This window comes from Equus caballus, chromosome 14 (genome assembly GCF_041296265.1).
Source record: "Equus caballus isolate H_3958 breed thoroughbred chromosome 14, TB-T2T, whole genome shotgun sequence".
Classification (NCBI taxonomy): domain Eukaryota; kingdom Metazoa; phylum Chordata; class Mammalia; order Perissodactyla; family Equidae; genus Equus; species Equus caballus.
Genome location: NC_091697.1, coordinates 24,655,795 through 24,681,655, shown reverse-complemented (window position 1 = coordinate 24,681,655; position 25,861 = coordinate 24,655,795). Strand labels below are relative to the sequence as shown.

At 49.5% G+C, this 25,861-nt stretch overlaps 1 protein-coding gene across 4 annotated transcripts in view; it reads right to left on the bottom strand.

Moving 5' to 3' along the window:
* Window positions 1-25,861, bottom strand: part of SH3PXD2B (SH3 and PX domains 2B) — a 98,123-nt gene that overhangs the window by 35,993 nt on the left and 36,269 nt on the right. For all 4 annotated transcript variants that reach the window (XM_070232918.1, XM_023617238.2, XM_070232919.1 and 1 more), the window contains exons 3-5: window positions 21,332-21,407; window positions 15,185-15,261; window positions 4,595-4,686 (exon numbers count right to left, since the gene is read on the bottom strand). In XM_070232918.1, coding sequence (XP_070089019.1) covers window positions 4,595-4,686; window positions 15,185-15,261; window positions 21,332-21,407 — 245 coding nt within the window. The remainder of the gene's footprint in view (window positions 1-4,594; window positions 4,687-15,184; window positions 15,262-21,331; window positions 21,408-25,861) is intronic.

The window sequence follows — 25,861 nt, the reverse complement described above, 5'->3', positions numbered from 1 at the left end:
TCAGCTCTTTCTGCTTTCTTTGGTACAGTCTAGGCTGTGTTTTTTATTTTTAGCGGATGTTCTACTTGTGTGTATGTGCGTGAGTATGCACGCACACACGTATCCATGTGTTCACGCAGCCTTTCTCACCAGTGTAGAGGCCTCCTGAGCACAGGAGCTAGTTTTCTCTGGATCCTTCCCGAGGAAGAACGGCCAGTGATCATTAAGCACTACAGGGTGTGGTGGTCTTTGTTTTTCAATGAAGCAGGGAGCAATAACATTTCTTATAGGGGCCGGCCCTGTGGCATAGTGGTTGAGTTCACGCACTCTGCTTCAGGGGCCCAGGGGTTCATGGGTTTAGATCCTGGGCGTGGACCTATACACCGCTCATTGAGCCATGCTGAGGTGGCACCCCATATGGTAGAGCCAGAAGGACCTACAATTAGAATATACAGCTATGTACTGGGGGGCTTTGGGGGGAAGAAGAAGAAGAAGAAAAAAAAGAAGACTGGCAACAGATGTTAGCTCAGGTGTCAATCTTTAAAAAAAATGTTTTCTTATAGCTAGTCAAGAGGCTCCAACTTTAGAAAAAAACTTTAGATTCTCATCACACGCCATACATCAAAATGAATTCTATTTTAATGAATTCTGATTTAATCAGTAAATATTAAAAGAAAAGAAAACTCAAACCACAAATCAACTTGAAAAAAATTAAAGTAAATATCTCGGGTCTGAATGGTGACTGCCCTTTGTCGCCTGAACGCAATGGGAGAAGTCACAACTGAAAAATGGTGACTAGATTTGGCTTTGCAAAAATGTAAAGCTTACATACCTCATAAAATCTAGAAACAAAATATAAATGCAAAATAAAAGGCAAAAATACGGAAAGGCTAATCTCCTTTATATTTAAAGAGCCTACACTAACTAATAATAAAAACAGTAAAATCAACAGAAAATAATGAGCAAAGATACATTTCCCTTCCAACTATGGTTATTGTGGAGTCAAGCCTTTTACTCTCTCACACCAACCAGCTTGACTCTTTTCCAGCTCAACAAACGCGCACCAGCCCTCAGGCCACCGGAAGGCAGGAACTGGGCAGATTTTCTCGGGTTCAGCGTGGGTGGCAGTTGCGGGAAATGCTTCCAGAATGAAGGCATTTGAATGAGCTGACCCTGCCTTTGCTGGGTTTTGCCTAAGACGTAGGGGGAGGGAGAGCCATCTGGAAGGCCTGCGAAGAAAGACTCTGGTCTTCCCTTCCCGTATGGGAACAAGCGTCTCCACGTGGTACCCACTGCTTCCAGAGACTTACAATAAATCAAACAGGCCAATTAGCTTCTCTTTTACTGTCTCACGAAAGACGGCAAAACCCGAGCGTCTTGACCCTGACAGCCAAGGAGCTGTGAAAGCTGGCTCCAAGGAGCTGTGAAAGCTGGCTGTGTACCTACTATGCGCCAGGCTCTGTGCTAAGTCTTTCCCACATTATATACACAAGCCTCACCGTGACCCTGACAAGTAGGTATTAGCATTATTCCCATCTAATAAGTGAGGAAATGGATGCTCCTTAAAAGCATCAGAGTAAAACTCTGGGGAACTGGGGGGAAAGGTCTATTCTTTGAATTATCAAACACGATGCCCTTGACACCTGGGTGCCCAAGGGACCAAGATGCCGGCACTCCTGGCTGGGAGTAGCACCAGGGCTAGAACTCCTGGTCCTGCGCTCTTCTACGAGCCCACGTCAGCCAGCAAGCAGGGAAAGCCAGGTCGTGGCCACCAGAGAGCGTGACAAAGCCATCGCACAGCCCAGCTAACATCCCAGCTCCTCTCCAGGGCCGGTTCCCACCCTGTATCCCTGAGAATCCTTCCTTCCTTCCTGAAGATGCCCAGACTCTTCTTGCTCACAGCGGGCTGCCCCTAGCCCAGCTCTCTCCCATCTGTGTCCACAAGCCGGTCTGAGCTCAGAGGCTGGGGACCCACTTCACTCACCCTCGCCGGGCAGGAGACCAGAGACCTCCTGGCATTAACATTCAGAAGGGGCGCCAGGGCACCGTTCTTAACCTTAGGTCCATGACTTGGCACAACTGAGGACCTCCTGAAACTGGGGGCATTTTTCCCAGGAGAAGGAAGAAGGCTGTTACTAGATTCTCCAAGGTCTGTGACGCCCCCAAAGTTAAGATCCTTGGGACACTGGGATGACGTAGGAGAAAATCTAGATGTCACTGAACCCCGTGGCCCAAGGAACTCACACCAAGCTCAGGTCCCCCCTCAGGGGGCTGGGGTTCCTCCTTCCTTCTGCCCGAGGACACTAGGCTAGGTTTGTAGAGCACCTGCCAAGCGCTTCTCTGTACATCTTCCACTGACGCCCAGGCACGGCTACGAGGGAGGTGTCAGCAGGCCCACCTCACAGAAGAGGAGACGGAGGCACGGGGCGAGCACTGCCCTCGTGCATCCAGCTTGGAAGCAGTCGGGCAATTCCCCTGCCACGCATCTGTCGAGCTGGACACCCTGATCGACTCTTGGAGTAAAAACAGCTCTGGCTGGGCGGTCAGAGAGGAAAAACACCACAGGCCACACTTCCGAGCACTTGGCAAGTCCTTGGAATCTTTACTTATGGCGGCCCTTTAATCCTCACCGTAAGCCTAAAAGTGTGATGCCATCCCCTTTTCTCATGGGGGGAAATCAAGGCCCAGAGGCGAAGTGAGGGAGGCCCAGGGTTGTGCAGCCCATGAGTGGTGGAGGCAGGATTTGAACCCAGGTGTCTCCAGTCGCAAACCAGGCCCTTTCTCTCGAGCCTGGGAGGGACACGTGCAGGCTGCAAAGAACCTAGGTCCAGGCTCGGGCAGACCTGGGGAAATCTCCCCCCACCTCTTCCAAACCGCATGGCCTTGGGCGAGCCTCTTTCGCTATTCTGAGCCTCAGCTTCCTCATCTGTATGATGGGAACGACAGCTCCTGCCCGGCAGTTCTGTGAGAGAACGGAGTGGAAACTGAACACTGTCAGCATCAGTCTGCTTGGCCTCGCCTAGAAATTAGACTTGAAGCCAGAGGCTACAAGCCTGAGGTGGCAGTTTGACCAGGAAGCCAGGAAGACTGTAGACAAAGGTGTTTTGAGAATATTTCACCATTTCTTGTTAAGTTGATAAAAGTTGGGGAATGTCTAGACACAAATGCTAAAAACAGCAAGAACAGAAACCTTAGCCAGGCCGGGCTGAAGGCTCATTGTCGGATTTATACCTATTCTGTATCTTTTTTTTTTTTTAATTCACATGTTGGGAAGACATTCCCTTGTGAGGTTCTGATTCAAAAAGTCTCCTGTTATCCCTTATGGAACGTCTTCCTTAATTCTAAAGCCGCACTTCTGCGTGCTGGCTCTGAGAAGCTGTGTGCCCGCACTCCGTGCTTGTCACAGGAAACGGTACTTACTGGAACATGCTTATTGCAGAAAGTTAAGTTTACTCATCTTTGTGTAGCTAAACCATTAGTCCTGAGGGATCAACTATCTGTGACCTCTGAACTTGCTTCTGCACATTGCTGTGTATATATAAACGGCCTGATTTCACTTGTCAAAACTCTTTGATGCTTTCTCCTTACGGGTCTATTTAAAGATAAGCTTTGTGACTTTAACAGACTTATTTCCAACAAGCAACAGGAGCCTTTCTAGCTCAACATACGCCACGTGCTCAGCACACGGCACCTGTTTAGCAAACATAGGCCTGGGCTCCTAGCGCTGTGTGGGGACAGGCTGAGGTCAGAGCTGGGACTCACACTTCTCCCGTAACACAGCCAGGCTGGCACTTCTCAGCCCTTCCTGATGGGGCCCAAATGGACCCCAAACCCCAGCAGCTCTTGCTCCTGTGACCCCAGGAGGGCCCCAGCACCAGCGAGTGAGCTGGTGTCCTCCTCCAATTATGATTTCTCCATTAGCCAGATCCCTTCTTTCTGCAGACAAATATGATTGTCTTTCCCCAAAAGGGGCTTTTATAAAGTCTCTGTGCATGTATGTCAGTGTTTCATGCTGGCAGGGCTGCTGGTGCTATCAGCTCTTGGTCTGGAAGGGCCGGCAGGCAGGGGGTGTTGAGCTTGGTGTGATGGGCACCGGGCAGCCGGGGATATGCACTGACAGGCATCTGGGAGAGCTCGCCGTCTGTGCAGGGAGAAGAAAGAGGGAGGCAGGGGCTGCGTGGACATTCTGGACAGCTTTGGAGCCCGGCTGACCAGGATCAAATCCTGGTCCCGTCACTCACTAGTGAGGGGACCTTGAGCAGGTTTCGGTCACTCATTCATTCACATCCCTAAAGTCCTGAGCACATCGCCCCTCGTGGACGAGGCCCCGAGACGAGTCACCACACAGCCCCTGCCTCCTGGGCTCAGTCTTAGTGCCAACACGCTCGGGTGAGTGCAGCGTGCTCGGGGACTCCAGGAGTGACACTCGGCCAGCTTCTTCCCCTCTAGAACTCCGCCATCGTTACCCACTTACAGCGACTGCGAGGGCTACACGAAGGCTCAGCCCGCGGGATCCAGTTTAATTCTCACTTTGCTTCCCTCCAACTCCTCCCGGGCCGGCCCGGCAGAAGGGAGGCGGTGAGGGCGCTCTGGGGAGGTCCGCAAACCAACTTACTCTTTGGGGGGATTCAGGTCCTCAGGCCTCGTCTCGAAGAACTGCAGCACCTCGTCACACTGAGAGATATAGGGGGGCAGCTGGATGAGGGCCTGGGAAGACACAGGCAGAAAGGACAGGGCGTCAGGAAGGCCCTGAGCCAGGGCTTCTCAGAGTCGGGCCTGTGGCAGAACCACCCGGGGGCTGTCGAAACACGACTGCTGGGCCCCCACCCGGAGGTTCTAATTCAGCAGGTGGGGCCTGAGAATGCGTGCTTCTAGCAAGTTCCCTGGTGACAACGCTGCTGCTGGTTTGAGGACCAGACACACACACACACAGTGTGTATATATACATGTATATTACACGAATATTTGGACAAATAACATATGCATATTTAGACAAAACAATACACTATGAACTCCATGGCCTGTCATTATTCCCCCACGACATCGTCTACACTGGATATTGGGTGTCTGCTTTATTGGATATTGGATGTATTGTACTCTATTCAACTTGCTGCCTACCGGTGGACATTTAGGTTGTGACAACATGCCTGCATGTCTTACCTCATGGATCTGCAGTGTTAAAGGAAGGGACTGTTCTGTGATTCAGGTAGAGTTTGGAAGGTCCCAGGGTGATGAGGGGTTCAGACACCTGGTATCTCCCACGGCCCGAGGCCAGGTTAATCTGCCATGCCAGCGCATCAGTCAAAGGAGCCTCAAGTGACTCTGCCAACGGGCTGGACGAGGAGGCGGGTGGAGGGCACACAGTGGGACGAGGCATTGGTCGTGCCGGCTTATCTACCAACAATGATTCAAGGGACATTTTCTTTGTGCCAAGAACCACACTGGTTTCTGTGCCAAACAGGAGAGAACATGAGATCCTTTCCCAATCGTGAAAGGATCTCAGTTGAACAAATGTTTCCTTAAGCGGCCCCCACCCAGGCCCTGAGGACGCAGACCCAAGCACAGCAGTCGTTTTACTCACACACGTTACTACAAACCTCCGTGCAGGGAAAGTGCCTGTGCATGCGCACTGATTTCAACAGCACAGGCAACGCCACCAGCCACCTCAGCCCCAGCGCACGCTGCGGAGGGAGGCGGACGCCGCGCTCTCCGCAGAGGCCTCAGTTCCCTGGCGCCCAGTGTGCCTTCCTGCCATGCTGAGTGCGAGACCGGAGTGGGACAGACGTGTCTTGTACGTTCTGGATAACAAGTCTCTAAAAGCTCACCCTCCACCAAGGGATGCTCCAGCCCTGCCACCGGGCTGTGACGGACCAGTGGCGCGACAGACGGGGTCTCCAGTGCGGCACCTTCTACAGGGCCGCAGGGTGTTTTGACCCTACGTGATTTATTCTTCCAATCTTTAGAAAGTTTTAATTGTGGTAAAATACACATAACCTACAATTTACCATCTTAACCATTTTTAGGTGTCCAGTTAGTGGCATTAAGTACATTCACACTGTTGTGCAGCCATCACTGCCACCCGTCCACAGAACTCTTCTCACCCTGCAAAACCAAAACCCTGTGCCCAGTAAACACGAACTCCCATCCTCCTCCCCAGCTCCCGGCCGACGCCGTTCTACTTTCTGTCTCTGCGAATCTGACCGCTCTTGGTATCTCATATGAATGGAATCATACAGTGTTTGTCCTGTTATGACTGGCTGCTTTCACTTAGCCTAATGTCCTCAGAGGTTCATCCACGGTGTAGCACGTGTTGCAATTTCCTTCCTTTTCAAGGCTGAATAATATTCCATCGTATGTGCAGACCACATCTTGTTTACCCATTCATCTATTGATGGTCACTTGGGCTGCTGACCCTACTTGGCCTTTGAGTCAGGCTCTGACTTGAAGCTAAACCCAGATGCCACCACCCCAGACCCAACGGAGAAGACCACATGTGAGGGGGTGGACGTGCTTTAGTAAGGTGCCTTCCCTGGTCACTGTCCATTCTCTGTCCTTTGGGGGTGAAGGCTGCTGACCTGAAGGGCCTGGTGTTTGTGGCTCATTGATTTTTGTATGAGCCTTGCAGCAGCTCCTGCTCTGCAGGGAATCCCCAGGGACTGGCTTTTTCCAGGCCGGAGGCAGAGAGCCCAGTGGGGAGAGAGCAGGCACTTCCCTCCCCCACTCCGGCTTCTGACCCCCTTCTCTTTCTGGCTTGGAGCCGCGAGTATTCACCCTCCTGCCCACGACAAGCTGCTGTCCTGGGGCCCCCTGTGGGCCTCTCTGTCCCCTGAAATCCTGCAGCTCTTGCAGGAGGAAGCACGTAGTGAAGGGGCTGGTGATACACTGGATGGTGCGGTGCACTGGCTCTGGGGGCAGCTAGCCCGCGGTTCGCCCCAGACCGCAGTGACAACACGTCCTCTGTCGGCTTGGCTCTCCACTGCTCCTGAACGGGATTGTCTGCGTCACCTCGCGTCGTCCTGGGAGCGCTGGCCCATTCAGAGATAGGCAAGCGGAGGCTCTGGTGCAGTGACTGGACTTGAGGGCCCTGGGCTGACCGACCGCAGCTCCTCCAGCCTGAATCCAGAGGGCAGGGGCGTGCGGCTGTTCCTCCTGCCCTTTCCCTGCGTGTCCACACAGTGCTGGGGAGACGGACACTGGCGAAAAGTGTCCGCTGGGTTAATGACACGAGACAGAGGCCTGTGCGTGGCCACGTGGCCCGTCTGGGGAGAGCCGGGTGGGCCCCGAGGAGGCCACGGTCTCTATCTAGAGGGGACTCGCAGGGCACTCCCTGCAGAAAGGGGCAGAGGCCTCGAATGGACCAGCGAGGGTGGGCACAAGGTGGTCCTCAGAAACCTCCCCGCAATGCCAAGTTCTCTTCTGTTTTGTGGAATTCCTAGGAAGCGAAAGCCAGACCAAACCGCCAAACAGTAAAATAAGCCGGGTTACTAACAAAAGGTGGCTGAAGGCTTAGATCTTTGCTCCTTTCCTTCTGGAAGGACAGGCTAGCAATGAAAACGTGACCTGGGCAGAGAAATAAACTGCTTCTGAAAAACTCTAGAATTGTCTTGGGTTTGGTCAGTAAAGACAAAGAACTACAGTTCCAGGAAAACTTGGTTCTGCCGCGGAAGGAATCCTGGCCCTTTGGCCAGATGTGGATGGTGGATGGAGGGATGAAAGGAGAGGGGAGGAGAGCAGGTCCTGCTTGATCAGGGGGATGACAAAAGGTCAGACAGCCCCAGCTCCCGACGCTGGCTGTGGGTTCCTAGCTGTGCGACTCTGGCCAAGTGCCATCACCGCTAGGAGCCTCAGTGTGCTCATCTGTAAAGTGGAAATAACTAACGCCACCTCGGAAGGTGGTGCCACAGAATGAGTGAGAAAGTGGCTGTCAGGTCTCCACCATATACCAGCTGCTTGATAAACGGACGTTTACCCTTTGGCTGTCTCCACTGTACCAACTACAACAGTGAACCGGTTCCCAGGGGTGATGACAGAGTCAGCACGGGGATGACATCAAATGACGACGCCTTGGCTAGGGAGAAAGGTTGGGTTTCCTCAGGTTTTTTTCCAATCCAATTTAACTTAAAGAAGACGCTCCAGAGAGTTAACACTTCTCTTTCTTTTTCAAAACTTTATTTTATTATAGTAAGAACACTTAACGTGAGATCTACCCTCAGTGACTTTTTCAGTGCGCAGTATGGTATTGTTGGCCGTTGTACACAGATCTCTAGGGCTTATTCATCTTGCTTCACTGCAACCTCATGCCCGTTGATCACTAATTCCCCACATTCTGTCCCCACAGCCCTTGGCAACCACCATCTCACTCTGAGTCTATGAATTTGGCTGTTTTAGACGGCTCATGTAAGTGGAATCACGCAGGATTTTACCTTTCTGTGATGGGCTTATTTCAGTCAGCACAGTGTCTTTATGGTCCACCCGCACTGCCACATACTGCAGACCTGCCTTCTTGTTAAAGGCTGAATAGTATTCCATCATACGTAGAAACCACGTTTAGAGTGTTTCCACACCTTGGCTATTGTGAATAGTGCTGCAATGAACACGGGAGCGTTAATATCAATTCCACATCCTGACTTCAATTCCCACGAATAAATACCCAGAAGTGGGGATTGCTGGATCATATGGAAATTCTATTTTTAATTTTCTTGAGGAACCTCCATACCGTTTTCCATAGCAGCTGCATTTTGCATTCCCACCAACAGAACGCAAGGGTTCCAATTCCTCCACGTCCTCACCAATACTTCTTGTCTTGTTGATGTTGTTTTGAAAACAGCTATCCCGACAGGTGTGGGGTGATAGCTCATTGTGGTTTTGATTTGCATTTCCCTGACGATTAGTAACACTGAGCCTTTTTTCATATACTTGTTGGTCATTTGTATATCTTCTTTGGGGAAATATCTATTCAAATCCTTGGCCCATTTTTAAATTGGGTTTTAGCTTTTTTGCTATTGCGATGTATGAGTTCCTTACATATTTTAGAGATTAACCCCTCAGATATAGGACTTGCAAATATTTTCTCCCATCTTGTGGGTTGCCTTTTCACTCTGTTGATTATTTCCTTTGCTGTGCAGAAGGTTTTTAGTCTGATGTAGTCCCACTTGTTTATTTTCGTTCTTGTTGCCTGTGCTTTTGGTGTCATATCTGTGAAATCACTGCCAAGAGCCCTGAAATAAAATCCGTGCACGTGGTCAAGTGTCTTCAACAAAGGCGCCAAGAACACACGATGGGGGACGGACAGTCTCGTCAACGAACGGTGTCGGGAAAACTGGCTAGCCACACGCAGAAGAATGAAACTGGGCCCTTATCTTACACCGTCCACAAAAATCAACTCAACATGTGGATTAAAGACTTGAAAATAAGACCTGAAACTGTAAAATTCCTGGAAGAAACACTTCTGTAACTTGTTTCCCGAGAGCAGGACCGTTTCCACAGAGCCTTGCAGGCGGCAGCAGCAGCTGGCTAGATCTCAAAACATTTTTTGTTGTTGTTGTTTCATTGTTTCTGTTTTTACTTTTATGGCATGTGATACCAGTTTTATATTACAATTGTGATATAAAATTTCCTCTAAAATATATATTTTTTAAGAAGTTAAAAAGTGAGTTAAATTAAAAAATATTAATAATAATATAGGTGGCCAGATATGATAAAAATCTTAAAGGGAGGTCTCAAGTGACTGGAGTCTGGTAAACACTGCTATTATACTGCCTACAGTTTAAAATATCATGGCATCGGCACGCACACTCATAGGTAGGGGTGTGTGTGTGTGTGTGTGTGTGTGTGTCAGATTTAAGCTACTCACTAATGATGGTTATTAATATGCAAAGTACCATCATTGGGAATCAGTGCCTTAGAAGTGAAAGACCCCAACCACGGGGCCTCCCTGAAGAAAAGACTGCTTCATACTTTGGGGCTTCAGTTAACTTCACCTCTGACCAACCCCACAGCTTTTATTCACCAGCCTAACAGCTGTTAGAAATGATTTTCTTTACTGCCAAAAACAGGGGTGTTCCCAGACGCTCAGGCCCTTGAATAAACAGAACTTGGCGAGCCCAGCATTGCACATCCTTCAGAACGGGGTCCCGGGTCCCGGATTCCAAATCCTCTGGGTTCCACTTCTTGAGGATTTCACTGTCAGACCACAGTTAGGATCAGCTGATCCTGCCACTAGGATATGTGGCATCTGTCTCGAGGAAACTTTCATGCAAAGCAGTGTCAGACAGACAGCTGGTGTTTCAATGAGCTTACAGAACAACTTGAGAGGCTGTTTAGGGAGCCGCTGGGTAATAAACGCTGAATGTGTGGCAGGATTTGGCGGAGTCTTGTTTTCATCGTGTCTTTTGATGACTAGAAATTCTTAAATTTCATATACTCAAATAAATCAATCTTTTTGTGGCTGGGCCTGTTTGTGTCTTTAGGAATCCCTTTATACCTAAAGATTATGAAGACATTCTCCTATTTTTAATCTTCTAAAACTTTTTATAGCATAGCTTCTTACATTGAGGTCTTTAATTTTCTTGGAAATGAGTACACGTGTGGCGTGAGGTGGGGGTTAGCTATCCTTCTTGTTTTTTCCCATATGGATACCCATTCACGGAGGACTCCAACCTCTCCTCAATGATCTGCAAGGCCAGCTTTGTCAGCGTCAAAGTGTCCAAATACGCAGGGGTCTGCTTTTGGATTCTCTGCTTTCTTCAAGTGGTCTGTCTGTCCTCGTGCGACCACCATACTATGTTAGTTACCATAACTTTATAATAGGTCTGGTAGAGCAGAAAGTTTCTTCCATTGTAATATCCACCTGATAGCTGGGTCTCAGGATATCTACAGCCCTTATCTATCTTTATCTATTGGAGATTACCAATTTCTACTAAAATAAAGCTAATGGTGATAAATTAAATTGGCTTAAGTCAGCCCACAATGATGTCACTAACAGATACCCAAGCGTCATGTGAAAGCCTACGCGGTCTACAAAAGACTTCACAGACTTTGTGATAAAGGGGATGGTTTCCTCTCCTTCCAGGAAGACGGTTCCCTTGAAGCCAAGCCCAAGGAATCTGGCCAACCAAAACCCCAAATACCCACTCTGCTTCTTACAATGCATTAATAGCAGGGGGTGGTAACTTCCATGTGGCTCACATAACATGAGCAGTTTCTTCGCTGTGCTTAATCCAGGCACATTCATGACCTCTGACATGCCAAACATCAGCCAGATGCAGGCAGCCGCTGCCATCTCTTATCGCTTCAGGATTTTAAACTTCCCTTTTCAAATCGAATGTCCAGGGGTTTGTGAAGCCCCAGGTGTGAGGAAAGTGTGACTCTGGAGAGAAGTTGGGTGGGCGGGGGAGGAAGCAGGATAGCATACTCTGGGCTGAAGGACAACAGTTTCTGGGGGAGATACAAGCAGGAACTTCCCAGCTGGGCAGGGTGACCCCAAGGGTCTTGCCAGCAGGGAATGGACAAAGGTATTTCAGGCTCTAGAAGTTTGGAAAGGGACAAAGACAAGATCTGAGGTTTGCTCTGAAAGCCGGGAGGCAGCAGTGGTGTCTCTGTGCTGGAGTGACTGTCCCTGCCCCTCACCCCACCCCTTTTTGCAGATGTCCTTAGGAGAGAAGAGCCTGAGTTTATCTGCCTCTATGAAATACATGCTTGAATATTTTGGCCTCTTGAATTTTTACTTTCTTAGAGAGGCCATCAGCAGCACATGAGTGCCTGGGTTCAACTCTCAAATGCTCCAATACAGTCATTGGGAGGAAGTTTGGTGGGCCTCCACTTCTTCATCCACACAATGGGAATAATACAACATACTTCTCAAGGTTATCAGTGAGACGAAATGAGGTCAACGTCTGGCAAAGAGAAGACCCTCAATCATGAATGATTTTCCACCCTTCCCCGACATCCCCTGCCAAGAGAGAGGTCATCTACGCCCACACTGCCCCCTTTAAATTTTTTTACAGATTTATTGAAGTATAATTTACATACCATAAAATTCACCCATTTTAAGTACACAATTCAGTGATATTTAGTAAATTACAGAGTTGTGCAACCATCACCACAATCTAGTTTTAGAACTTTTCCATCAGCTCAAAAATTTCCCCCAACCTAATTTGCAGTCGATCTCTGCTTCCACCGCCCCCAGGCCCAGGAAACCACTGATCTGCTTTCTGTCTCTATAAATTTGCCTTTTCTGCAAATTTCATATAAATGGAATCATACAGTATATAGTCTTTTTGCATCTGGCTTCTTTCACTTAGCAACGTATTTTTGAGATTCATCCATTTATAAATATAACATTTATCAGTATTGCACTGCATTTTACTATCGAATAATATTTTATTGTATAGATATTCCACATTTTCTTTATCTATTCACCAGATGATGGACATATGGATTGCTTTCAATTTTTGGCCATTATGATTAATGCTGCTATGAACGTTTGCATCCAAGTCTTTGTGTGGACATAAGTTTTCAATTCTCTTGAGTACATACCTAAGAGTGGTCATATGGTAAATTTAACTTTTTAAGAAACTGCCCAACTGTTTTCCAAAGCAGCTTTCCATCATACTCCCCACCAGAATGAGGGCTCTGGTTCCTCCACATCCTCACCCACTCTGGGTCTTGTCTGTTATGTTGATTACAGCCAGTCTAATGGCTGTGTAGGTATCTCATAATGGCTTTGTTTTGCATTGCCCTTATGATTAATGATGCTGAACACCTTTATGAGCTTATTAACCATCATATGTCTTCTGTGAAATTTCCATTCAAATCTTTTTTCTGTTTTTAAACTGGGTTGTCTTTTTATTATTGAGTTGAGTTCTTTATATGGTCTCAATACAAGTCCCTTATCAGATATAAGATTTATAAACATTTCCTCTGAATCTGTGGTATGTCTTTTCATTTTCTTCATGGTATCTTTTTTTTTTTTTTGAGGAAGATTAGCCCTGAGCTAACATCTGCTGCCAATCCTCCTCTTTTTGCTGAGGAAGACTGGCCCTGAGCTCACATCCGTGCCCATCTTCCTCCACTCTATATGTGGGACGCCTGCCACAGCATGGCTTGCCAAGCAGTGCCATGTACGCACCTGGGATCTGAACTGGTGAACCCGGGGCCACTGAAGTGGAACGTGTGCACTTAACTGCTGTGCCACCGGGCTGGTCTCTATGTGGTATCTTTTGAAGCTCAGAAGTTTCTAAGTTTAGTAAAGTCCAATTTACCAGTTTTACTTTTTCGGTGTCATATCTATGAACTCTATCTAAACCAAGGTCATGAAGATTTCCTCCTATGTTTTCTTCTAGAAGTCTTATAGTTTTAGCTCTTATGTTTAGGTCCATGATCCATTTTGATTTTTTTGCATGGTGTGAGGTAAGGGTCCAACAATTTTTTTGGAGGGCACATGGATAGCCTATTATCCCACAGTATTTGTGAAAAGATTATCCTTTTCCTATTGAATTTCTGGGCACCTTTGTTGAAAAGCAACTGACTATACATTTTATAGAGTTTATTTCTAGACTCTCAATTATGTTGCACTGCCCCGTCCCCTCTCCTCACGGCAGCGCCACACTGTCTGGATTACTGCAGCTTTGTAGGAAGGTCTGAAAATGGGTAATGGAAGCCTTCCAAGTTTGCTCTTTTTCAAAATTGTTTTGGCTATTTTGGGTCCCTTGCATTTTCCCATACACTTTAGGATCAGACTGTTAATTTCTAGAAAAAAAGCCTACTCGGATTTTGAAGAGATTATATTGAATCTGCAGATCAACTGAGGGATAACTGCCATTTTAACCCTATTGAGTCTTCCAATCCACGAGTGTGGAATGTGTCTTCATTAATTTAGAGCTTCTTTAATTTCTTTCAGGAATGTATTGTAGTTTCAGTGTACACACCTTATATTCTTTCATTAAATTTATTTCTAAGTATTTTATTTTATTATTATTATTTTTTTTGGTGAGGAAGATTGGCCCTGATCGAACATCTGTTGCCAACCTTCCTCTTTTTGCTGGAGGAAGATTGTTGCTAAGCTAACGTGTGGCAATCTTCCTCTATTTTTTGTATCTGGGATGCCACCACAGTACGGCTTGATGAGCAGCGTGTAGGTCTGCACCTGGGATCTGAACCTGCGACCATGGGCTGCTGAAGCGGATTGCACGAACTTAACCACTATGACACCAGGTTGGCCCCAGTATTTTATTCTTTTTGATGCTACTGTGAGTGGAATTATTTTCCTGATTTCATTTTTGAGTTGTTCGTTACTAGTGTGTAGAAATACAAGTGATTTTTGTATACTGATCTTGTATCCTATGATCTCACTAATCTCGTTATCAGTTCTAGCAGGTTCTCTGGGGATCCCTTAAGATTTGCTACAACAGAATCGCGTCATCCGTGAGTCAAGGCAATCTTACTTCTTCCTTTCCAACCTCTATGCCTTCTATTTCTTTTTCTTGGCAGCTTACACTGGCTGGAACCTCCAGCAAAATAGAGAACAGAAGTGGACAGAGCAAATACACTTGCTTTGTTCTTGATCTTAGTGGGAGAGAGCATTCACTGCTCCATTTTTAAGGCATTTCTTGCTGTTCCCACCCTTGTCCCATCAGAATTGCTAGTGCTTTTAAGTCAGAGCAATAAATATTAAAGATAAGGGAAGCTAAACAAAAGAAAAATATGCTTCTTTTACATCCCCAAGCCAAACGATACATAACCAGAAGGCAGGCTCCTGTGGTTTAGAACATTCAAGGGACTGGAAGCCAGCTGCACTGTCCATCAATAGGGGTTGGCTGAATAACTTTTGGAACATTCACACACAGTGAAATACTATGCAGCCATTAAAAGTAGGCTCAAGATTTTTTAATAGCATGGGGAAATTCTTCTACTACAATCTTTAAGAAAAGAGAAACAGTAACAAAAATAACACAAGGGGATGGTCTCAACAGTGTAAAGAAATGCACGCAGGGAGAGAAGATAGAAAGGAACAAGGTAGAAACCGTCACCATTGTTGCCTCTGAGTTGAGGGATCATGGGTGATTGCATTTTCTAATTTCTACACACTTCTTTCAACTGTACAGATTTCTCACAAAAAGAATCTTGTAGCCAGGAAGAGAAAAGAAAAAAAAAAACACAGGAAAGATGTGAGACACAGGGAAGTGCCAGCACTTCTCAGACGTACCTTACAGTATTCATCAATCGGTATCAGGCGTTTGACCGCCACGTCCCGGATGTGGCTGCGTCGGAAGAGAATTTTGCCTGCAGAAGGTGAGAGTGCACGTGCGTTACAAAGGAGCAGTGATGAGCTGTCAGCAACCTGGGATGATGGGGATGTGGATGTCTCTGGTAGGTCTGAGTGGTACCCAAATTCCTGGCTGCCCTCAGCACCCCGTGCTGGACGTCCACAGGGCCTGGACGACCCCACGTGTGATCCTCCAAGGCCCCAGTCACAGCTCCAGTGCAAGTGCTTGAGGGAGCAGGACCCAGTGGGTGAGTTCTGGTGAGATTAGGGAGGTGGGAACCAATCCACGGAAGGGGCGCCTACACAACGAGGAAGGAAGGTTAGACCTGATGGTCTGAGGTCCCTCGTCCAACTCTAGGATTCTCAGATGGGTGAGCAGTATCATGGACACTCAGGTATGTCCTAACACAACAGTTCAGTCTCCTTTCCTCCTCCTTCCTCGTACACCTCTGCTTTAGCCTCACGTTCCCCAGTCAGTCCATGTTCTTCCATGATTCTGTGCCTCTCCCTCTGTCTGGAATGCCCTCCCCATCCAACCTCATCCACCACCCCTGTTGGGAAACTCTCAACCACTTTCAAACGGGTTAAGAGCTCCTGTCTCTTTCTGATTGCACACATCACATTGTCGATTTCCACACCTTCTTCTTTCCCACCAGTCGTGGGGCTCTGCACAAATAGCAACTGACTGGGCCTTAGTCAATTTTGCGCCCTCACCACATGGCACTAACATTTGGTGAATATATGAAGGGGATTCCACCTGCCAGGATGACAAATCTCTCCAGCTTCTTCCCCAGGCAGTTGTTTGTAACAGAAGCCTTCCTGGCCTTCCTACCCCCGCCCCCCATCTAACTGAGAGAATGGTCCGGAACACTGGGATGATGTAGCACCAGGGCCTCCAGTACAATGGATGGCGGAGGAGGCGGTTCACAGGCAAAGACAAACACATAAATGATGCCACCGAGGGTCTCTGGAAATACCCAAGACGCTGAAATGTCATGGGTGACGTTTGTTTCAAGCAAAGCGGTGGGTTTCTGAGTCTAAGAGGAGACCCCCTTGTGGGGAGATGGTGGCAAAGCACACGAACAGGATCAACACAGCCTGGGTTCGCCATTCTGGATCTGTCATATGGGCGGGGGGTGGGCCAAGTCAGGAATAAGACATCAAGGAGGGCCAAAGAGGCGGGGGGCGGAGATGAGCTGCTCTGCCACGCTTATGCAGGAGGTCTCTGGGGGCAGGGCGAAGAGGAAGGCACAGGGAGACCACGGCTCTCCAGACAGCGGAGCACGGAGATCTGCCAAGAGCTTCACCTGCTTCTGGCCCAGGGACGTGGGGTAAGGAGAGGAGATGGGGTCAGGAGGCTGGCAGGGCGAGGAGAGATTAACCACTGTTCCAAGGTGGCTCTTGATCCACAGATCAAGCTCACGTGGGCAGGAACAGGAGGGTAGGAAAGGTCTGCAAGAGTTTTCACAATAGGACAGAACCGAAAGGGACGATGGGAAGGAGCCTTTGATGTAAAGATTTGCAAGGCAAGTGGTGAGGGAGATTTGCATCCACAAAGGCCACATGGTTAATGTAACACTTTAAACAATTAGATAACTTATCCTTGGGCAAAAGAGCACTATTAGGAAATCAGGTAGACAGGGTTAGCCTAATACTGAGCCTTTCTTTTTTGATTCATTTCCACCAATTAAAAAAAATACAGTGAGAGGAAATACATATTCCTTAATAGCAAGGAATCTCCTGTCTTTATAATGGTGATGGTTTCAATTTCGCTATGAGTCAGTCAAATCTCTGATACACATGCTTGTCAGGAAAGAAAAATCTAGAAGAAAGTGCATCTCAGAGTTCAAAGTGCTTATTGCTGATGGGGGCAGACAGAGCCTTTTTCTTTTCTTCTTTATGCTTTCCCCCAAGTTCCTCCCATAAATATTTATTTCCTTCAGGAATCAGAAAATTTTCATGTTACTTAGAATTAAAAAGCAAATTACGCAGCAAAGTGGGAAAGGGTCTACAACCCAGCTCCCCGGAATTGCTGGTCTCATCCCTCGCTCCCTCGACAGGTGCAGTCTCCGAGGGGCCCTGTGCCAGCCCTGGGGCTGCCCTCCAGGCCCGGAGGGGCAACAGGGAGGGACCCTGAGACACTGTGGGTGGGGCGGTCCTTCCCTGGGTGGGAGTGTCCCCCGCCCTGTAGCATGCTCAGCATCCCTGGCGCAAATCCAGAGAAGGCTGGGAGCTTTCCCATTCATTCCCCACATCCATCATCGGGATAATCAAATTACCGCCCTCACAGGCGGGACCACTCGCAGTTAGAAGCCCTCAGAGAGTCCTGAGCCTTCAGGAAAACTAAGGCGTGTGTGCAGTGAAGAGAAATCCCACACAGCAAACGCGCCCTGCCCTCTAATCTCTTTCTCAGGATGAGAGAGGAGGCCCTACAACCAACATTCTGGTCCCATCACAGTATAATCTCCCTTTCTGCAAACCAGAGGAAGGGAGGAGAATGGGGTGGACAGGCCTTTTACTAAGAACGTTGTGACCCGACTCAAAATATGCACCACAGGCACGGTGCTAGCACCGGCCCCTCCCAGAGCCACTGCCACCAAAGAGAATTCATCCAAGGCTCGGCCTGCAGGGGCTGAGAGAGGAGGATGGAGAACTCAGGAGCCTTCGATGTCTCCTGGGGGTGAGACACAACAGCCAGGCACCACTCCACTCCCCGTGCGGCCTCACAGGACAGGAGCCTCTGGACACGTCAGGCGCCCTGCCGGCAAGCAGGACAGGAAGCCCCGTGGCAGCAGTGGCACCTACCGGGGAGGCCACAGGCTGTGTAGTCAGTGAGGCCCTGGGGCAACTGCAGGGCGGTCTCTTACTGACTGCGCTGCCTCGGGAAACGCATTGAACTCTCAGAGCCTCAGTCTCTTCTTCTGTAAAATGGGACAGCAGCCCCTACCTCATAGCAGTAATCTCCACGATGCACCCAGCACGGGGCTTGGCGCCTCCTAGGTGCTCACAAAAGGGTAATTACTTTTTTTTAAATAGGTTAGATGATACTGTCTTAAACTCTGTGATTAAGAGCACATGATCTTTCCTCAGCCGGCAGCTTGGTTTCTTGAGACCTGCCTCCACAGGGCTAACTCATCGTTTACCCACAGCATAGCTGGAGTGACCGCTCAGGCCCCGGGCTGTGGGGCAGAACCAGGTGGCCAGTAGCTGCCTGGCCAGTACTTCCAGTGAAATGCCGATGGGGCAGCAGCCCCTCGTCTGTGCCTGATGTGACATGCTTCTGTGTGAGTCGTGGGAAGAAGGCGAGGCTGCCCCCGGCCCTCCCTGCAGGCCAGCGTGCTGGCGTGGAAAGGGTGCTGGAGGAGAGCAGGCCTTCGGTGGGAACGGGCAGGCTTTTCTTTTCCACAGTGGAGGAAAGCCAAACTGTAATTCCTATTTTTCAAGCCGCATCCTCTGCCAAGCTGGCCTCTCCAGCTTTTGCTGGGACGGAAAATTGCACAGGGCTGCTCTCCCCTCCCCCTGCCTTTGTGCTAACATGAGACTCGCTTTTGTTCTGCTGACGCGGCAATCCTGGCAGGAAACTGACCCCAAGGAGAGGGGACATTTCTCCTGGCATCCTTGCCCTTGGCCGTAGCCTCAAGGAAAAGCTAAGAGGTGGGCTGGGGAGCGACACTCTAGGGGTCCCGGGGCCCAAGGGGACCTCTCCGAGGTACAAGTGGGAACCCCGAGCAAGGAGAACAGGGCCAAGTCCCTGAGAACAGCATTTCGTGAACTTGTGGGTGGAAAGGATTACGTAACCACGCAAGCTCTCAGGAGCGAGGGAGAAGGTCGGCTCAAGTTCTTTCCCGTCCTGGGAAGTGTTTCCAGAGCTGGTTTTGCCTTGCATCCAGAAGAGAGTTGTAACTCACTGCTTTCCTTTCCTTCCTTGAAGAAAAACCTACATTTAGAGACCAGTTCAACTTGAATATCCAGGTTGATCATTTAAGTATGACTCCACGATACGAAGTACCAAGCAAGTCCAAGGAATGTCCTGGGACCCTGTGTTTGCCTTTCCTGAGAACCTACTCAAGGCCAGGGAGAAAAGCCAGTGACACAGGGGTCACTGTCCCATTTAGCAGATGTGGAAACCGAGGCTCAGGGTGGGGGGATGTCAGCTGCCTGACGTCACGGGGCTGGGTCTGTTTGACTCCAAAGCTCGTGCTCTGGAGCACTGATATTTGGCTGTTGCAGCTGGCACACTGGGTTTTCTCCAATAGGAAAAAATTCCAGTGCAATTGCACACTTTCCCCGTGGAAGAACTAAAAACATTAGCTTTTTTAGGCAAATGATTCTCCGAGTAGATGGGGGCCTGGCAAATACATCCACCCTGTCTCTAAACCCGCTCGGTGATGACAACACCTGGCTGATGTGCTGATCGAGGATCCGTGGAGTCGGGGAGGAGACAGCGGGCTCCTGTGCGACCCAGGGAGTCTCCCCATCTCTGGGCCTGCTCCCTCGTCTGCAAAGTGGAAAAGACCTGAAAGGCCCTTCCAGCTCTAAATATCTGTGATGTAGGGTGATGGTCAATTTGCTGAATATCTCTGCATGAAAATAACAGTGAGTCCTGCACTGCTGCTAGTTATGCGCCAGGCACTCATCTAATCCTCATGACAACTCTATCATTTAAGTACCATTACTATCCGCAATTTGAAACAAAGATATGAAACGTGGTGTGCTTAAGTAGTTTACCCGAGGTAACAGGCTGGATGAGCAGGGGCAGTGGGATTTGAGCGAGGGCCATCTGACTTCAGGCCCGAAGCCACACATGTGTTTGAATCCCAGATCTGCCATTTGTGCAAGCAATTACCATTTCTCTGTGCCTCAATTTCTTCATCTGTGAAATGGGTATAGTAATGTCTACCCTGCAGGGCGGTTCTGAGGACTAAACGAGGTAATAGATGAAAGGCACTCGGCCCAGTGACCGGCCCACAGTAGACATCCCACAAATGGTAGCTATTACTACGTTAAGAAGTAACACTGGTTTGGGTCACTCATTGTTTTGAGCTGAAGCCCTGATGGTATCCTTTGTTAGGAAGTTTTTTTTGGGGGGGAAGGGACACAATGTCCTGCGGGCAAGGACCAGCCATCACGGCATTAACTGCTCCACAGGCCTGGAGTGGTGCCCGACATTCAGACGGGTTTGGAGCTGTGGGAGGCAGGCAGGCAGGCACAATTTCTGAAATGGCCCTCCAAAGATGTCCCGCCCTCATCCGCAGAGCCCGTGCTCTGATGAGATCCTGCTCCTGGGATCACCTTATATTATACGCCACAGTTCCCTGTAAGAGAGGGAGATGCTCCGCGATTGGCCAGGTGGGCACATCGTAAGTGCATGAGCCCTTAAAAGCAAACAGCTTTCCCTGACTGAAGGCAGAAGGGGACGTCAGGGAGATTCAAAGCACAAGAAAGATGCAACGCCCCACTGCAGCCTGAAGACGGATAAGGAGCGTGGGCAGCTTCTGGAAGCCGAAGCGGTCCCCGGCTGACTGTCAGCAAGGAGAGAGGTATCTCGACTCTGCAGCTGCAAGGAGCTGAATTCTGCCAACAGCCTGAAGGAGGCTGGAAGCACTTCTTCCCCAAACACTCCGGAGAGGAGCCCAGCCCAGCCCTGATCTTGCCTTTGGCCTTGTGAGACCCCAGACAGAGAACCCTGCTGAGCCTGCCTGGACATCTGACCAACAGAACTGAGAGAAAGCAAACGGGTGCTGTCTTAAGCTGCTAACTCGGTGGTAATTTGTTACACAGCGAAAGAAAACTAATACAGCAGGCATAATCATACATGCCACTCACCACCAAACTTCGTGAGCTCCGACTATTCCCATTTTAGAGACAGGAGAAACTAAGGCTCCCAGAGGTGAAGTGTCTTGCCTAAGGTCATACAGCAAGTAAACCGTGTAGCATCTAACCCTGAAGCTCATCTTCTTAGGCACTAATTTCTACAAATGACTGAGACGGTGGTCACTGGGGCAATGCCTCGAGGAGGATGAGCTGAGAGACCTGGGAGCTGGCCTGGACCCCCGGCGGCCCCGTCTGCGAGCACGTCTCACCCACCTGGCAGAAAAGGAATGATCCGCTGTTTGGGGTCCTTCTGTCCTCCTTCCATGGGAAATTTGTCCAACATCTGCATCTAAACAGGGGGAGAATAGCAAAAATGAAAGCCTTTAATATGATAAATGCGTCTCTGACATTTTAAAGGAATTACGTGAACTATGTAATTTGTATACAAAAGATCACAGTTCAGCTTTTCAGAAACCCAAACTAACAGAGAAGCCAACGTCAATGGGGCCTACTCCCTGAAAGCAATTCTTTGTGCCCACGGTTGCTGGCCTGGTGAAGGCTCGGAGCTGAGAGAGACCATGCTCATTCTCCCCGGGGGTCCAGCCACACGACCTGAAATATGACCAACACCCCGAGAGCCACCAGAACTCCTGGACAGCAGGCCACCCTGTTCCTAAGAACTGCCAGGTTGTATGAAGGAACAAACCCTTGGACTCCATTAATCCGGTCAGGTCCACGCCCATGACATGATCACAGCCCCGCCCCACGCAGAATTCCCCAGGTTGGCTCAACAGACAGCTCTGTGCTGGCGCACGGGGTATGGCAACAAAGACTCACGGTCTCGAGAGAGCCTGAACAGTGAACTGACCATAACAGGGTGGCGTAGGCAACACCCTCAGAGGTTGCTGTGGGGACAGAGGAAGAACAGGGGCTGAGTACCCAGGACAAAAAGCCTCACCAGGGCAAGAAATGCCTCTCTGATGTCTTAAGGAATTAATGGAAAATATCTGATACGATACCTGTGGTCTTGGGAAAGTGACACACCTTGGGCCTCCCCTTTTAGCTGGCCATGATGATACCAACTGGCAGCGTTTCTTTATGGATTAAGCCGGGCTGTGGAGTCATAACGCAGCTTCAGACTTTGCTAAGTTCCCTGATTAATAATATTCATATTGCTAATATTAAACAATAATTAGTAACCACTACTGACACCTGCTTGGGTTTACAGTTAACGAGCCTTCTCATACACACGGTTTTATCTGACCTTCATGATAACCTTGTGAAATAGATGGACGATCCCCAGTCACAGACGGGGAAACGGGGGAGCAGAGAGGGCCAGGGAACTGCCCGAGGTGGCACAGCTGAGCAGGGTCCAGCCAGCTCAAGGATTTTCATCTAAATCCCATTCTCTCTGCCTAGTACCGCTCTCCCAGGTGGCTTCGCAGTGTCACATGAACGGGAAACATCAGCTTGGGACGAGGTACATGTACGCCTCCACGCTCAGGTGAAGAGCTTTCCTTCTTTCTAAAAGCAGGTGATTAATCAGCTTCAGCCGCACAGTCTTGAGGAGATTTATAGGCTTTGCCTAACACTATCTTCTTTTTCCTTCTCAATTTTATTTCAGACAATGCTGAAACACCATTAAAGGGAACCTTTATTTACTTTTTTTGGTGAGCAAGATTGGCCCTGAGCTAACATCTGTGCCAGTCTTCTTCCATTTTATGTGGGATGCTGTCACAGCGTGGCTTGATAAGCGGCATGTAGGTCCATGTCCGGGATGTGAACTTGAGAACCCGAGGCCAACAAAGAGGAGTGTGTGAACTCAACCACTATGCCACTGTGCTAGCCCCTAAAGGGAATTTTTTTTTGGAGGAAGACTGGCCCTGAGCTAACATGTGCCAATCCTCCTCTTTTTGCTAAGGAAGACTGGCCCTGAGCTAACATCCGTGCCCATCTTCCTCCACGTTATATGTGGGACGCCTGCCACAGCACAGCTTACCAAGTGGTGCCATGTCTGCACTGGGGATCCACACTGGTGAACCCCAGGCCGCCGAAGCAGAATGTGTGAACTTAACCACTGCACTGCTGGGCCAGCCCCAGGGAATTTTTAAAAAAACAGGTATGCACCAGTACTCTGTGCATCCTAGCCTGCCTGTTCCCTTCTCCTGGTCCCCCTGAGCCTGTCTGGATGGACACACTGGCTGAAGAGGCCCCACCAGAGCCGTATTTTCCATCCTGCTGGGGGTCTGCACTGCTAATGTAGAAAGTTACTCTCTCGCCTCTTGTCCTGACTTGTCTCTACCCAGATAAGTGTGGCCCAAAGAGCTCAAGTGTCTCCCCGAGTGTTATTCATTAATTTGAGGCAGCAGGCTTAGGTTTGAATGCTGCAAGGTCTAGTCACAGACGGCACCCCTGGGGTCAAATCCTGACGCTTCCTCAGGCTGGCCGTGTGTCCTCGGCCAGACCCCTCACCCGTGGAGCCTGACTCACTGCCCGCAGACGGAGGAGCATGGGCTGCTCAGCAGGGAGCCTGCGTGAACAAGCACTGAACGCGACCTTTTGGGGGGCATACAGGTGTTTAACCAGAAACGCCCCCTCCTCGCACTCTGCCCATAATGAACACGTTATTCTCAAAGTTATTTGGGAATCATTTTTAGCAGTTTGTGAGGCTGTTGTGGTTTTTAAAATTGTGGTAAATATACATAGTATAAAATTTACCATTTTAAGCGTACAATTAAGTGGTATTGAACGTTCACATTGTTGTGCAAGCATCACCACCATCCGTCCCCAGAATCTCTTCATCACCCCAAACCGAAACCTATACCCATTAACTCCCCATCCCCCCCCCAGCCCCGGCAACCGCCGTCCCACTTCCCATCCGTGCCAGTCTGACGGTTCTAGGCACCACACAGAAGCGGAACCACAACTGTCCTTCTGTGGCTGGCTTATTTCGCTAAGCATGATGTCCTCAAGCTTCACCCATGTTGTAGCGTGTGTCAGAATGTCCTTCCTTTTTACAGCTGGATCACATTCCATTGTGAGGTTGTGTTCTAAGGCTGGCAAACTCCTCAGCCCACCCAAGCCCCCGCAGTGGCCGTGCTGGGCCGCCCGACGGAACTTCCTGCAGCAATGGAAACATTGTGTACCTGCCCTGTGCCTTATGGTAGCCACTGGCCCTGGGTGCCCACTGAGCACGTGAAATGTGGCTCCTGAGACTGAGGAACTGAAATTTTTATTTAACTTACATTTACGTTTAAGTAGCCTCATGTGACTAGTGGCCACCATGTGGGACAGTGCAGCGCTGGACGTGGTACCCATCCTCCTCTTTTAGCCATCTCCAGTTTTATTTCATTTTCTAACCATTCTATCAACGGTACGGCATCTGTAAGACTGCTATTCGAAGCACAGGCGATCAAAGGCCTGTGGGCTATTCTGCTTTTGGTCTTAGTGGGTCCAGGTTCACAGGCCACAAGCTGCTTCTACTCAGAGAACTGTCACACTTGGCACCCACAGGCTTTGAGGCAGACATAGGCAACGTTCCAGACCCTCGGTGGGGACCCCAGACCCAGGCTGTCTGCAGCAGCAGGACCAGAGGCATGGTGGGCAAATCCAACGGCAGCCGTTATCCTTGCAAACTGGCAAGTCCACGCCCGTCCCCCAGATAATAAAGGCAGTGGTGCTCAGGGTGCGGAGAATGAGTCAGCCTGCAGGGCGGGAAGGGACAGGGAGCCACGTCAAGCTGCCACATCACAAGCCTCCAAGGGGAATGAGAGAACACTCCATCAGCAGTTCTCAAGACATCAGCTTGTGGCGGAGGGAAAGGACACAGCTGTCCAAGGCACACCGTGGAAGCGGGCCTGGAGGTCCACACGTGGTTCCTGTTAGTGGCAGACTGCGCGGGGAGGGCTCGCCTCCCTCAGCCTCACAGAAGCCCAGCCCCAGGACAGCCAAGGCAGGCCGTGCAGAAGGGCCAGGGGGATTGTCACGGGCAGCCGCAGGCTGGTGGGAAGCCACGTGGTCCTCTGAGCAGGACATGACAACATCCCTGGGCCTGCTCTCCATATGTGGTTGGCTGTCTTTGGGGACTGTCCCCTCAATGAGCTGGTATGCCTAAATGTCAGCATGCCCTGGTGTCCTGGTGGATACACCACTTGGAGTCTGCCATCTCTCCTGTCTGTCCACTTCTCTCATCGTTACTGCCCCTCCACAGGCCAGGTCAGAGTTCTTTTTTAGCCCAACTCCCTTACTGGTCTGCCTGCCTTCTGGCCTGCCCCACCACCTCCTCACTGGTACACAGTAGGCACATGGTACAAATTTGTGCAAAGAATGAATGAATCAACGAATGAACAAATGAATGAAAAAAGTGGTTAACTGGTCTGGTCAGCCACCGCCTAGGACAGGAGAAATTATGCTCCAGGCGGTAACAGCAGGGCCTGGACTGGGGTGGAGACACTACTGACCAGCGAAATCTTGCCTCTTTCTATTTTACAAATAGAGAATTGCCAAGTGTGTGGAAAAAGGCAACTACCGTGCTTTCTCAGATACACGCCATTGATATGGCCATAGCTTATCAGACAGAAGGAAAACAATATTCCACCAAGCAGGTACAACCTGTGAGGGCACACCCCAGTCTCAGAAGTTAACATCCGAGGGACAGAGCGCGCCTGACGGTCCAGCAGAGGCGGTGTGTGGATGCGGGTGGTAGCATCCCCAGCCAGGCATGGGCTGGGATCTCACTGGGGAGCCTTTCCAGCTGCAAAGCCTGCCTGGGACATGAGAACTCCTCAGTTCTGCCCCCCATTC